Genomic DNA, 12,861 nt, shown 5'->3' with positions numbered 1-12,861 from the left:
AAAAAAAAAAAAAAAGATCCTTCCTTTTGCCCTTTTATAGGCATATCCACCTCATTCCTTCCCTCCTACACTCCCAGTGATAACCCCTAGAAACCACTACTCTTTTCTTTTTTTTTTCATTTCTATAATTTTGTCATTTCAAGATTGTTATATAAATGAAATCATACAGTATGTAACCTTCTGGATTTTTTTTTTGACTTGGTATATAAATAGTTCATTTATTTTACTACCGAGTACTACCGAGTGGTATTTTCTTTCTTTCTTTTTTTTTCTTGAGACAGAGTTTTCACTCTTGTTGCCCATGCTGGAGTGCAGTGGCATGATCTCAGCTTACTGCAACTTCTGCCTCCCAGGTTCAAGCGAGTCTCCTGCCTCAGTCTCCCAAGTAGCTGGGATTACATGCATGTGCCACTACACCCGGCTAATTTTGTAGTTTTAATAGAGATGGGATTTCACCATATTGGCCAGGCTGGTCTCGAACTCATGACCTAGGTGATCCACCCACCTTGGCCTCTCAAAGTCCTGGGATTACAGGTGTGAGCCACCGTGCCTGGCCAAGTGGTATTTTATTGTATAAATGTGCCTCAGTTTGTTTAACTGTTCATCTGTTGAAGGATATCCAGGGTGTTTCCAGTTTTTGGCTAATAGCAATATATCTTCAGTGAACTGTTATATATGAGTTTTCTGTGGGAACATAATTTTTATTTTTCTGAGATAAATGCCCAAAGGTACAATTGCTGGGCCATATATAGTAGCATATTTAGATGTTTAGTTTTATAAGAAACTGTCTGCTATAGACCAAATGTTTATGTCACCGCAAGTTTATATGTTAAAACCTAATTCCCAATGCAATGGTTATTTGGCAATGGGCCTTTGGGAGGTGTTTATGTCATGAGAGCAGAACTCTCACAAATGGGATTAGCACCCTTGTAAAAGAGACCCCAGAGAGCTCCCTTATCCCTTCTGCCATATGATGAAACAGTGAGAAGACAGCTAGCTATGAACCAGGAAGCTGCTTATTAGACACTAAATCTGCTGTTGCCTTCATCTTGGATTTCCCAATCTTCAGAAGTGTGAGAAATAAATGTTAAAGTCACCCAGTCTGTGATATTTTTGTTACAGCAGTCTGAGCTAAGATACCCAAACTATTTTATGAGTGGGTATACCATTTACATTCCTACCGACAGTTCCCATCTGTATGCCTTTTATATCTTTTTCTTATCTTATTGAAGTGGCCAGAAATTCCAGTATGATGTTGAACAAGACTGATGAGTGGATATCTATGTCATGTTCCTTACCTTACAGAAACAGCATTCCATTTTTACCATTAGTACGATGTTAGCTGCAGGTTTTTTTGTCAATGCTCTTTATCAAGTTGTGGTAGTTCTCTGTTTCTACATTGCTAAGAATTTTAGTTATGAATGGATATTGGGTTTTGACAACAGTTTTTCCTGCTTCAATGGATATGATTTGATGATTTTTCTTCTTGAACTTATTCACATGGTGGATTACACTGATTGATTGTTGAACCAACTTTACAAACCTGGAAAAAAATCTCACTTGATTGTAGCATATAATTTTTTAAATACATTGTTGGATTAAATTTGCTAATATTGTTTTGACGGTTGTTTTCTGTATGGTCTTCATTTGATTTTGGTTTGGGGCAATATTGGCTGCTTGAGAAGTGTTTCTTAGTCTTCTATTTTCTGGAAATAATTATGTAATAATAGGTGTTAATTCTTTAAAGTTTAGTAGAATTCTTCAGTGAAACCATCTGGGCCTGGAGATTTCTTTTTTTATTAATTAAAGATTCCATTCTAAAAATAGTTATGAGACTATTCTTAGATTATCTATTTTGTCTTGAGTTTAAAGAAAATTTGTGAGTTTTGATAAGTTGGTCTATTTTTTCTAAACAGCCAAATATGTGAGCATAAAGTTGTTCATATTATTTCCTTATTTTCTGTGGTAATACTAGAATCTACAGCGAGATTCCCCCTGCTTTATTCCTCATATTGATGATTTGTATCTTCTCTTTATCTTTGTCAGTCTTGCTAGATGGCTTATTAATTATAATAATGTTTTGAAGAGCCAGCTTTTACTTTTATTGATTTTTTCTATTTTTTTATTTTTCACTTTCTTTAATTTCTGCTCTTAATTTTATTACTTTCTTCTTTTTGTTTGTTTTGGGCTTATTTTTCTCTTTCTCCCCTAGTTTCTTGGGATAGGAACTTTGATTATTAATTTGAGACCTTTTCTTTTTTCTAAAGTAGTCACGTAGCGCTAAAAATCTCTTTTAGCATTTCTTTAGCCACATTCCACCCATTTTTATATTTTATATTTTCATTTCCATTCGGTTCTGTTTTTTTAAAAAAACTATTTTATGACTTTTTTTGACCCATACTTTATTTAGAAGTCTACTACTTAATTTCCAATTATTTAGAGACTTTCTTGTTCTCCCTCTGTTATTGATTTCCAGTTTGATTCCAGTATTGTCAGGAACATAGCCTGTGTAATTTCACTTTTTGGTAGTTCTGTATCCTTATTGACATTCTGTCTTGTAGTTTTGTTAGGAGTTGCTGAGATAGAACTTCAACTGCAAGGGGGCTTTTGAGGTCCCAAATTTTAATTGTGGATTTGTCTATTTCTCCTTTCAGTTGTTTCAGTTTTTGCTTCTGAAAATGTTTTGAGACTCTGTTGTTTGAAGCCTACATACTTGGGATTATATCTTCATAGTGAATTGATTACTTTATCATTTTGTAATGTGTGACTTTATCATTAGTAATTTTCTTTGCCCTGAAGTCCACTTTATCTGAAATATTAGCATTCTTGCTTTGTTTTTGGATAAATACTTGCGTGATACATTTTTTTTTTTTTTGCAAACTTGTATTTTCAACCTATCTATGTCATTGAATTGGAAGTTAATTCTTGTAAACATCATATAGTTGGATCATGTTTTATTTTTCCTCTTTGCCAATCTGCTTTTAATTGGTGTATTTAGACCATTACAATTACGGCAATTATTAATATGTTATGGTTTACCTGCCATTTTATTGTTTTCTCTTTGTTTCTTCTGTGTCTTATTCCTCTGTTTCTGTTTTCTTCCATTTCTGTGGGTTACTTGAACATTTTTAAGATTTTGTCTTGATTTTTTTTTATTTTTTATATTATTATTATTATTTATTTTATTTTATTTTATTTTTTTATTATACTTTAAGTTCTAGGGTACATGTGCATAACGTGCAGGTTTGTTACATATGTATACTTGTGCCATGTTGGTGTGCTGCACCCATCAACTCGTCAGCACCCATCAATTCATCATTTATTTTGTCTTGATTTATTTACAGCACCTTGGCACCAGGGGCCAGTTTTGTGGAAGACAATTTTTTCCACAGATAGGGGAGGGCGGATGGTTTCAGGATGAAACTTTCACCTTAGATCATCAGGCACTAGATTCTCATAAAGAGCACGCAACCTAGGTCCCTCGTATGCTCAGTTCTTAATAAGGTTCAGGCTCCTATGAGACTGTAATGCGCGGCGGATCTGACAGGAGGCGGAGCTCAGGCGGTAATGCTCACTTGCCTGCCGCCCACCTCCTAGGGCCTGGTTCCTAGCAGGCCACAGGACCCCTGATTTATAGTGTTTTTCAGTGGATTGCTTTTTATAGTTTTCTTAGTGATTGCTTTGTGTATTAAAATATACATATGTGACTCATCATACTCTGCTAGTATCGATATTTTACAACTTTTGTGGAAACCTTACTTTTATTTAAGTTCCTTTACTCTTCCCACTTTTAAATATTATTGTCTTTAGTATCAGATGGTTTATAATTTGTTTTAATTATTGTATATATTATAAAGAACTGATGGGAAGAATTTACTCATATTTCTGTTCTTTCCATTGCTGTTTATTCTTTACTAATACCCCCAAAAGTCCTTTGGACAATTGCAGACACCTATGTAACTTACACTCACCTCAGAACGTAGAATATTTTCATCAAAGAAATGTCCTCTGGTTCTTCCTACCCCAGAGACAATTGCTATTCTTATTTCTACACTGTAGACTAGGTTTTATCTGTTGCAGAACCTCATATAATGAAATCCTACAGCATGTAGACTTTTGTATCTGGGTTCTTTCACTTGACATAAAGATCTTGAGTTTAGTCTGTATTGTTGCATGTTTTAGTAGTTTGTTCATTTTAATTGCTGAATAATATATCACAGTTGATTTGTCCATTCTCCTGTTGGTGAACATCTTTTTCCCCCAATTTTTGGTTACTATAAATAAAGTCACTATAACATTCGTGTACAAAACTTTTTGTTTTTTTTTTTTTTGGTAGATATCTAACACTGGTATTCCACCCCCTTTCCCCCATTGTTGGATTCCTAGCTATTTCATTGCTCCAAAAGTTACAAGATGATTTGAGAAGAATTATTCTCCTCCCAACAATGTTGGAGTATTTTAATTAAATGCTCATAGAAGGTAAATTTGCTTTTTTCTTCAGTTTTTTATTATGGTAAAATATACATATTGTAAAATTTACCATGCTGACCATTTTTAACTGTACAGTTCAGTGAGATTAAGTACATCTATATTGTGCAACCATCACCACAATCTATTTCCAGAGCTCTTTTCATCTTGTAAAACTAAAACTCTATGTCTACTAAGCAATGACTCCCCATTCCCTCTCCCCTAAGCCCCTGGCAACCACCATTCTACTTTCTGTCTCAGTGATTTTGACTACTGCAAGTAGCTCATGTAAGTGGAATTGTATGATTCCAATTGTCTTTTTGTGACTGGCTACTCTCAATGTCTTCAATGTCTTCAAGGCTCGTCCATATTGTTGCATATGTCAGAATTTCTGTCCCTTTTAAAGCTGAATAATATTCCATTGCAGGTATATGTCATATTTTGCTTACCTGTTCATCTGTTGATGGACATAGTTGCCTCTGTGTTTTAGCGATTATGAAAAATGCTGCTGTGAACATGATTGTACAATTATCTTTTCAGGACTTGGTTTTCAATTCTTTTGAATATATCCCCAGAAGTAGAATTGCTAAATCATATGGTAATTGTATTTTTAAGTTTTTGAGGCACCACTATTCTGTTTCCCACAGTGATTGTATCATTTTACATTCCCAGCAACAGTGCACTGGGCTCCAGTGTCTGCACATCCTGGCAAAAACTTATTTTCTGTTTTAAAATTTAAATTTTAGACTTTTTATGGTAGCCACCCTAATGGGTGTGAGGTGATATCACATTGTGATTTGATTTGCACTTCCCTGATAATTAGTGACATTGAGCATCTTTTTATGTGCTTATAAATTTTGCTTTGAATGGTGCAAAACTTTTAATCAATCTTCCATTTATTCTGCTTTTTCTTGAACTTATCTTCAGTGATTGACCCTGTAGGGTTGCTTCAAAATTACTCCTCCAAAATTAGACCTTCTGAGGAGGAATTAATGAGTGTTTTCAGACTGAGTCAGAACACTTTGACATGTTCACTTCAGGGTTTTTGTCTTTTCTCCTTATCAGCTACTTAGTCTTTCTAAGCCTCCATTTTCTCATCTGCAAAATGGATGTATAATAATAGTGCCTTTTCTCATTGGGTTGTTCTGATAATTAAATGAGATAATTTATGTTAAAAACTTAATGTAGCGACAGGGATGTAGTAATTGATCAACAAATGTTAACTGTTAAATGTTATTTTATTGTTGAGATCTCTGTCACTGCTCTATGCTGTGTCTTCTAATACTTTATGTGCTTTCTGTCTGGAGCTACTAATTATCTCTAGAGTTAGTGTTCCCTATTGGCACTAGAGGAAATGTTTTTATGTCTCCTTTTGTTCATTGACTCCATGCTCAATGATCCCAGGGGTGACTCTGACACTTGCCTCCAGAAGAAGGAAGCAAGTAGCTTATCAGTCTGCTGATATAAGGGTCCTGTACAGGGCAGGAACAGTGACACCTCCTCACGCCAACATGAACGGTCTCCAGCTTTCTCTTTTCTTTTCATTCTTCTTTCCTCAGAATAAGCAAAGTGATTTTTTTTTTCAGCTCTTCCCTACCGTTTTCTCAATCCTTCAGCTGATATTGTGATATAGTAGGTGAGTTTAAGAGCATTGGTGGTGGCAGAGGGAGGGATTGGCAGGTGTGTTTGTGTGTGTGTGTGTGAGAAAGAGAGAGAGACACACACAGAGAGAGAGTGTTTGTGTATTTAGGAGTATCTGTAAAGGACAAAGGCTGAAGTTGTGAAGAAAGAAATGTGTATGTGGGAGAAAGATAAGGGGTCAGTGAGACAAAGGATGAGAGTTGGACTGCAGCATGACAGAGCATAGAGTAGGGAGTGTGGGCATTGGGAGATACATCAGTGGGTTTAGGTGGTAGACACTGATGAGAGATAGGAATAGGAATGCAGAGAGGGCCCAGGAAAAGCACCAGGAGCACGTGAGAAAGAGAAAACTTCCTGTTTAAGGGTTTGAGGGCAGTTTTTAGAGCCATTAGAATCAGGCTATACCAGGGAAGAGTGTATTAGTGGGTGCTATTCATGAAAATGGCTAGGGTTTTGATCAACACCTTGTTTTGGGGAAACAAGGAAAGCTACTGGAGAAAGATTAATTCACTAATTCCATGGCTTATTTTTTTTTTTTTTCAAATATTTCCTAAGAACCTACAATGTGTCAGGCTCTGTATTTAGTGCTATGGGCTCCTCAGTCTCAAAGTCTTAAGGAAACTTTCTTTTGGTAATCTGGGTGTCACACGTGTCTAAACCTGAAAAATCCTCTTTCTTCTGTTTTTTGTCCTGCATCTTGTAGGACAGATATGATATAGACACTGGGAAGGAAGAGGTGGCACTTTGGAGCTGGTGTTCTCCACATTTTTGCTACTGCATCATAAGAACATAGAAGATATTTACACATGATACATCACCATATGCTTACTCAAATTTTGACACAATACCCCAAATGTTTATAGATAGTAAAACAAATGGATAGGTGGGAATTTTTCTTAAGATGTTTATTCATTACAAAAGTAAATCATGCTATTGCCAAAGGCTTGAAGTTCAGGGGTGATTAAAGAGATGCTGGTCAAATGAAAAAACAATACAATTAGGAGGAATACGTTTAAAAAGTCTACTGAACATCATGCTGACTATAGTTAATAACAATATATTATATACTTGAAAATTGCTAAGAGAGTTGATTTTGTTTTAACAACAAAAAGTAAATATGTGAAGTAATAAGCATGAATTAGCCTGATTTAGCCATTCTACAATGTATTCATTTATCAAAACATCATGTTGTACAACATAAATGTATTCCATTTTTATTTGTCAGCTAAAAAATAAGTAATTAAAAAACCATGAGTTAATATTAAGGGTTGTCTGAATTAAGGGAATTTCAGTGCCTCTGCAGCATGGATAGCACTGGCTTTAGATTATGAAAACATCTTCTTACATGCTGGCTTTAAGTTCACGTGGGCAAGACTGAGCTTATTAAAGGCATAAGTCTGAATTTTCCCAAATATATTAGAAGAGTAAATAATTCATAAATTTTGGGACCTTATATGTTATTAGAAACAAATTTCTTATGACACATATAACAAAGCCTGCGAGATATTGTGCTGCAAACAGAGAGTAGTCTTATAAGCAAAGGGCAGAGGGGTAGTGAGGTTTGCAGCTGTTTTATCCATTAGGGACATGGCTTTAGTGTACAGAGACTGTGCATTTTGAAGAACCTAAGACTGGTGAAAAATGCTTGACATCTAAAATGCACATAACAAGGAAAATGGCAAAGTGAAATTAATACTTGTATAAATAAATATCTAGATAATACAACTAGGCAAAAAAAGTAACTCAACTCCTACATAGTTACCTAAAAGTTATATCACATGTAGTTCGTGAGCACATTTTCATACATTGTTATGATGGTAGGAGAGTCTTCTGAATTGAGATTGCATAAACACGTAAAAGACCTTTATATAACCCCCTAAAGAGGAAATGGTTATTACCAAAAAATAGAGCTGGTTAGGAAGTCTGGTCAGGAGCTGCAGAGAAGTGGCTCCATTTCGCCTTTAAAGTGTGGACCAAATCTCCTCTATGATTCCCATCGCCAAATCTCCTTAATTCTACAGTTGAAGCTGACTCCCATTATTCTATGATGTTCCTGAGGCTTCTGTAAATGATGGAGATAATTTCTCTTTGTGTTGAGACAGGTGGGTATTTTTCAGAGCATTTGAAGGAAAACTGCCATGTAGTTCTCACCCAAGCTAAGTCCATCACTACTGGACATGCCTGGTGTACCACCCAAAGCCCTTGGGTCTGGTTTTGAAGACACCAGGTTCATCTGAGATCTGGTCTCAGGCTATTTTCCTTTCATTGGGCACTTCCTTCATTCCTTTTCCTCATCTTTCTTCCTGGGAAAGGAGTTTCCTTTGGTCATATTTGGATGAAGAATAACACTTTAATGCTGCTAAATATTCATTAAGGTGTTTTGCCTACTGGAAAAAATACAACAGAATGATGACCAAACACATGTAATAATAATAATAATAACAACAACAATAATAATAATGATAATAATTATGATATAAACAGGAATAATAACCTACTTTTCTGAGAACTTAATACAAACTTGTTTAATCCTCACAATTACCACATGAAGTTTTTTTGTTATCCACATCTTACAAATAAAAAAACTGAGGCATGCAGAAGTAAAGTGACTTGTCCAAGATCTAGTTAGTTAGGGAAGAACTGGGAAATGAATGCAGAAACTCTGGCTCCAGAACTTAATATCTACACCTTCTTTGTTGTGTTCTTTCCCAGCTAGCTTGGCTCCTGCCCCATCTCTACTATTCTGGCTCTTTTTTTCTCGCTCAGCTGGTAGTTCTCTTGGAAGCTCTGGGAGGTACTTCTGTGAGACATTGGATATTCCTCTTTCTGCCTGTGAGTTTCCTTTCTTCTCACCCTTAACTCTTTCCTAAATGAGGCTCGAACCCTCCAAAGGTGCTTGACAGAAAGCAGCAGGGCTTTGCTGGAGCTCTAAGAAGCCACTGAATAAAATGAAAGTCCTTTCCACGAGCAGTAACCTCCTTTCCAGGACCTCATTAACAGCCATCTAGGCCTCATTGCCCCTCTCTCCACCCTGCCTTTGGTATCTCACTGTTGGGGTGATAAAACATCACAGAGTCGTAAGCAGAGAGCAGAGTTGTTTTGATGAGGATGCATATCAGGTGTCTTACTGTTTCATTGAGAAGGAATATGTTAATAACTGGAGGGGTTGGGAAAGTTGTGAGAAAATAAATGTCTAATAAATTTCCTCCTAAGGAAAATGAATTTTTTTTTTGGTGAGGCTTTTGCTTATATGAATTTGAGTTCAATACTTTAAAATAGAGCCAGAGCAATGCTACTAATGACTTCTTCTCTGTGCTCATTCCAGCAAAGCTCAGCCTCTCTTTTAAGTAGGAGTTGAACATATATATACACACACAAACATATGTATACATATGTATATATATAATATTTTATATATATATATAATTTTTTTTTTTAAGAGACAGAGTCTTGCTCTGTCACCTAGGCTGGAGTGCAGTGGTGCCATCATAGCTCACTCACTGCAGCCCCAAACTCCTGGGCTCAAGAGATCCTCCTGCCTCTGCCTCCAAGTAGCGCGGACTATAGGTGTGTGCCACCATGCTCGGCTAATTTTTAATTGTTTTGTAGTGACAGGGTCTTGCTATGTTACCTAGGCAGGTCTTGAATACCTGGCTTCAAGCGATCCTCCCAACTTGGCCTCCCAAACTTCTGAGATTATAGGCATGAGACACTGTTCCTGGTCCAAATATTTAAAATATACTGGCTTGAATGATGTCAAATTATTAGCCTGCCTGTGGCCTTTACTTGTCTGAATCCGACTCTATTCCCTTCCTTGTACCCATCTGGAGTCCCATTGCTCCCTCCCCACAGCCCACAGTGCTCTGAGCAAGTTCATTTGCATAGAGGCAGAGGGATGGACTAATGAACTGAGGATTTTATTCCTTTGCATCTCTTCTTTGGGACCCTCTGAATACCATTATGAGAAGATCAATCTAGTGTTTATTTGGTAACTTTATACTTCTGATTCTCTCTTTACTGTCTCTGTGGTCCCTTTTCTTCTGGTTCCCTTCTAGATTCTTAATCACACATTCTTTCCCTAGTCCTAATAGCTGGCAGATAGTTCAGAACTTCAGAAGGAAACAAATATTACCTGAGTGGCAGGAAAGCCAAGAAGGGCTCTATACTTAATTCTTCTTGGCACCAGGGAAACATGGTTCTTTCTGAGGGTTGGGGAACAGTGGGTGGGAAAAAAGGCAGTATTAGTGGAGTCAGCAGGGGTTACAGGTGGGCAAAACATTGATTTCTTTTGCTCAGAATCTTTTTCCTGGGAGGCTTCTATAGATAAGGAAGCCCAGACATAACCAGGAGGCTTCTGTATACAACTATTTGGGGAGGAGCATGAGAAGTCCATGAGGAGGTGGTGATGAAAATTGCCTGTCTCAGTTTCATTGGCTGCCCCATTGCTCACTGTGTTAGGGAAGATATGAATCTGGTTCAGAGTGGAGAAATGTACCCCTCTAGGCTTCCTCTGGATTTCCCCTTGATACTCTACTTCCTTGCACAGGGGGCCACAAGTGCAAGTGTCCTGTGAAATGTTCGAGGCAATAGCCAGATAAACGTAATAGGATTAAATATAACAAAGTTAAAATATAGTTTAGCTAATAGGCTTTTAGGAAGGAGGCATATTGCTATGAACACAGACCATTACAAAGTGGTATGTCTTAAGGAGTTATTTTCAGGTTATTTTAAGGAGTTATTTTGGTAAACAGAAGTAGAAGGGGAGGGAAATTAAAAGTAAATGCAGAACAAAATCTTAGGGAAAGGGACAAGGACAACACAGGTAGATGGAAAATGCTGCTTGTGTGAAAATAGTAGAATGAGGTCAGAAAGGGAGGGTGGCCAAACTCTGGGGGCAGGGTGGTTGAAGGCAGGTGCTGCCATCTCTGTTCATACTTGAAGCATTATTGCCACAGAAGCTCTATCTGCAAAGGAAGGACCATGGGCCAGAAGCCATTCCTACACCAAATGAACATTCTCTGGGAGAACTTGCCCCTGGAGAGTCCAGCAATTTAGAAATCTATGCTGTCTTTTATGATATTTATACATATTCAGGAGTGCTTTCTGTTTCCTTCACTTTCAGGAGACTCATCAGCTTCTAAGTCATTATAGAGAGGACCATAAAGTGCATCATGAGTCACAGCAACGTTACCATCTTCCATTCTGCAGTTTTTGTCCTACTTGGCGTCCCTGGGTTGGAGGCTCATCACATTTGGCTGTCAATACCTCTTTGCCTCATTTACATCACTGCAGTCCTGGGAAACAGCATCCTGATAGTGGTTATTGTCATGGAACGTAACCTTCATGAACCCACGTATTTCTTCTTCTCCGTGCTGGCCATCACGGACATCCTGCTGTCTACCACCACTGTGCCCAAGGCCCTAGCCCTCTTTTGGTTCCATGCCCATAACATTGCTGTTGATGCCTGTGTCACCCAAGTCTTCTTTGTCCATATGATGTTTGTGGGGGAGTCAGCTATCCTGTTAGCCATGGCCTTTGACCCCTTTGTGGCCATTTGTGCCCCACTGAGATATACAGCAGTGCTAACATGGCCTGTTGTGGGAAGGATTGCTCTGGCCATCATCACCCGAAGCTTCTGCATCATCTTCCCAGTCATATTCTTACTGAAGCGGCTGCCCTTCTGCCGAACCAACATTGTTCGTCATTCCTACTGCATATTGGAGTGGCTCGTTTAGCCTGTGCTGACATCACTGTTAACATCTGGTATGGCTTTTTAGTGCCCATTGTCATGGTCATCTTGGATGTGATCCTCATCGCTGTGTCTTACTCACTGATCCTCCGAGCAGTGTTTTGTTTGCCCTCCCAGGAGGCTCAGCACAAGACCCTCAGCACTTGTGGCTCCCACCTCTGTCATCCTTATGTTTTATGATCCATCCTTCTTTACCTTATTGACCCACCATTTTGGGTGTAATATTCCTCAACATGTCCATATCTTGCTGGCCAATCTCTATGTGGTGGTGCCACCAATGCTGAACCCCATTGTCTATGGTGTGAAGACTAAGCAGATATGTGAGGGTGTAGCCCACCGGTTCTTTGACATCAAGACTTGGTGCTGTACCTCCCCTCTGGGCTGATGGATCCTCATGAATCTTGATGTCCAGCTCCCTCAAAGAAGCTAGATGTGAAATACAGAGATTTCCTGGACTGAGAAGGCATTTCTTCCTCTTCTTTCTATTTCATCCTCCTCCCCCCACTTTTCTTTCTTTTCTCGTAATTCTTCCTCCTTCTCTTGTTTGTTTTCTCTAATCTCTTTTCACATTCCTCCCTTACACAACCCAGAAATAATAACTAAGTGTACATGCCTCTGATATGAGGTTTTGGTACCCTCAGTAGACTAGATAGACGCCAGAAGCACAGGAATCTGAACACCACATGAAATGAGGTTATAAAGAAGTGGATAAAAATAATTTTATATTTACCATTTTAAGGGGTTTTATTTTTTTAAAAAAATCCTAAATGTGCATTGATTCTTTGTACAGAATCAAGTGGCCTGCCACCCACTACCGTAATGGCAGGTGAGTTTGAGGAACAGCCATGCATGACCTTTGGCCATCTGGAAAAACTTCCTCTCCTTCAAATTTTAGTTCAAGAACTGCCTTCCCCACTTTTTGATGGGGTTGTTTGTTTTTTTCCTGTATATTTGTTTGAGTTCTTTGTAGATTCTGGATATTAGCCCTTTGTCAGATGAGTAGA

At 37.9% G+C, this 12,861-nt stretch overlaps 1 protein-coding gene across 1 annotated transcript; it reads left to right on the top strand.

Annotated features, from left to right (window-relative positions):
* Positions 1-11,203: 11,203 nt before the first annotated feature.
* LOC105520525 (olfactory receptor 52B2) lies at positions 11,204-12,272 on the top strand. The gene is given in 3 exon segments (XM_011954288.1): positions 11,204-11,820; positions 11,823-12,018; positions 12,020-12,272. Coding segments are annotated over 3 exon segments (960 nt in total). The 5' UTR covers positions 11,204-11,279; the 3' UTR covers positions 12,243-12,272.
* The last annotated feature ends 589 nt before the right edge of the window (positions 12,273-12,861 follow it).

This window comes from Colobus angolensis, unplaced genomic scaffold (genome assembly GCF_000951035.1).
Source record: "Colobus angolensis palliatus isolate OR3802 unplaced genomic scaffold, Cang.pa_1.0 Scaffold381, whole genome shotgun sequence".
Taxonomy (NCBI): domain Eukaryota; kingdom Metazoa; phylum Chordata; class Mammalia; order Primates; family Cercopithecidae; genus Colobus; species Colobus angolensis.
Note: the sequence above shows the minus strand (reverse complement) of the source record. Positions and strands in the feature narration are given on the sequence as shown.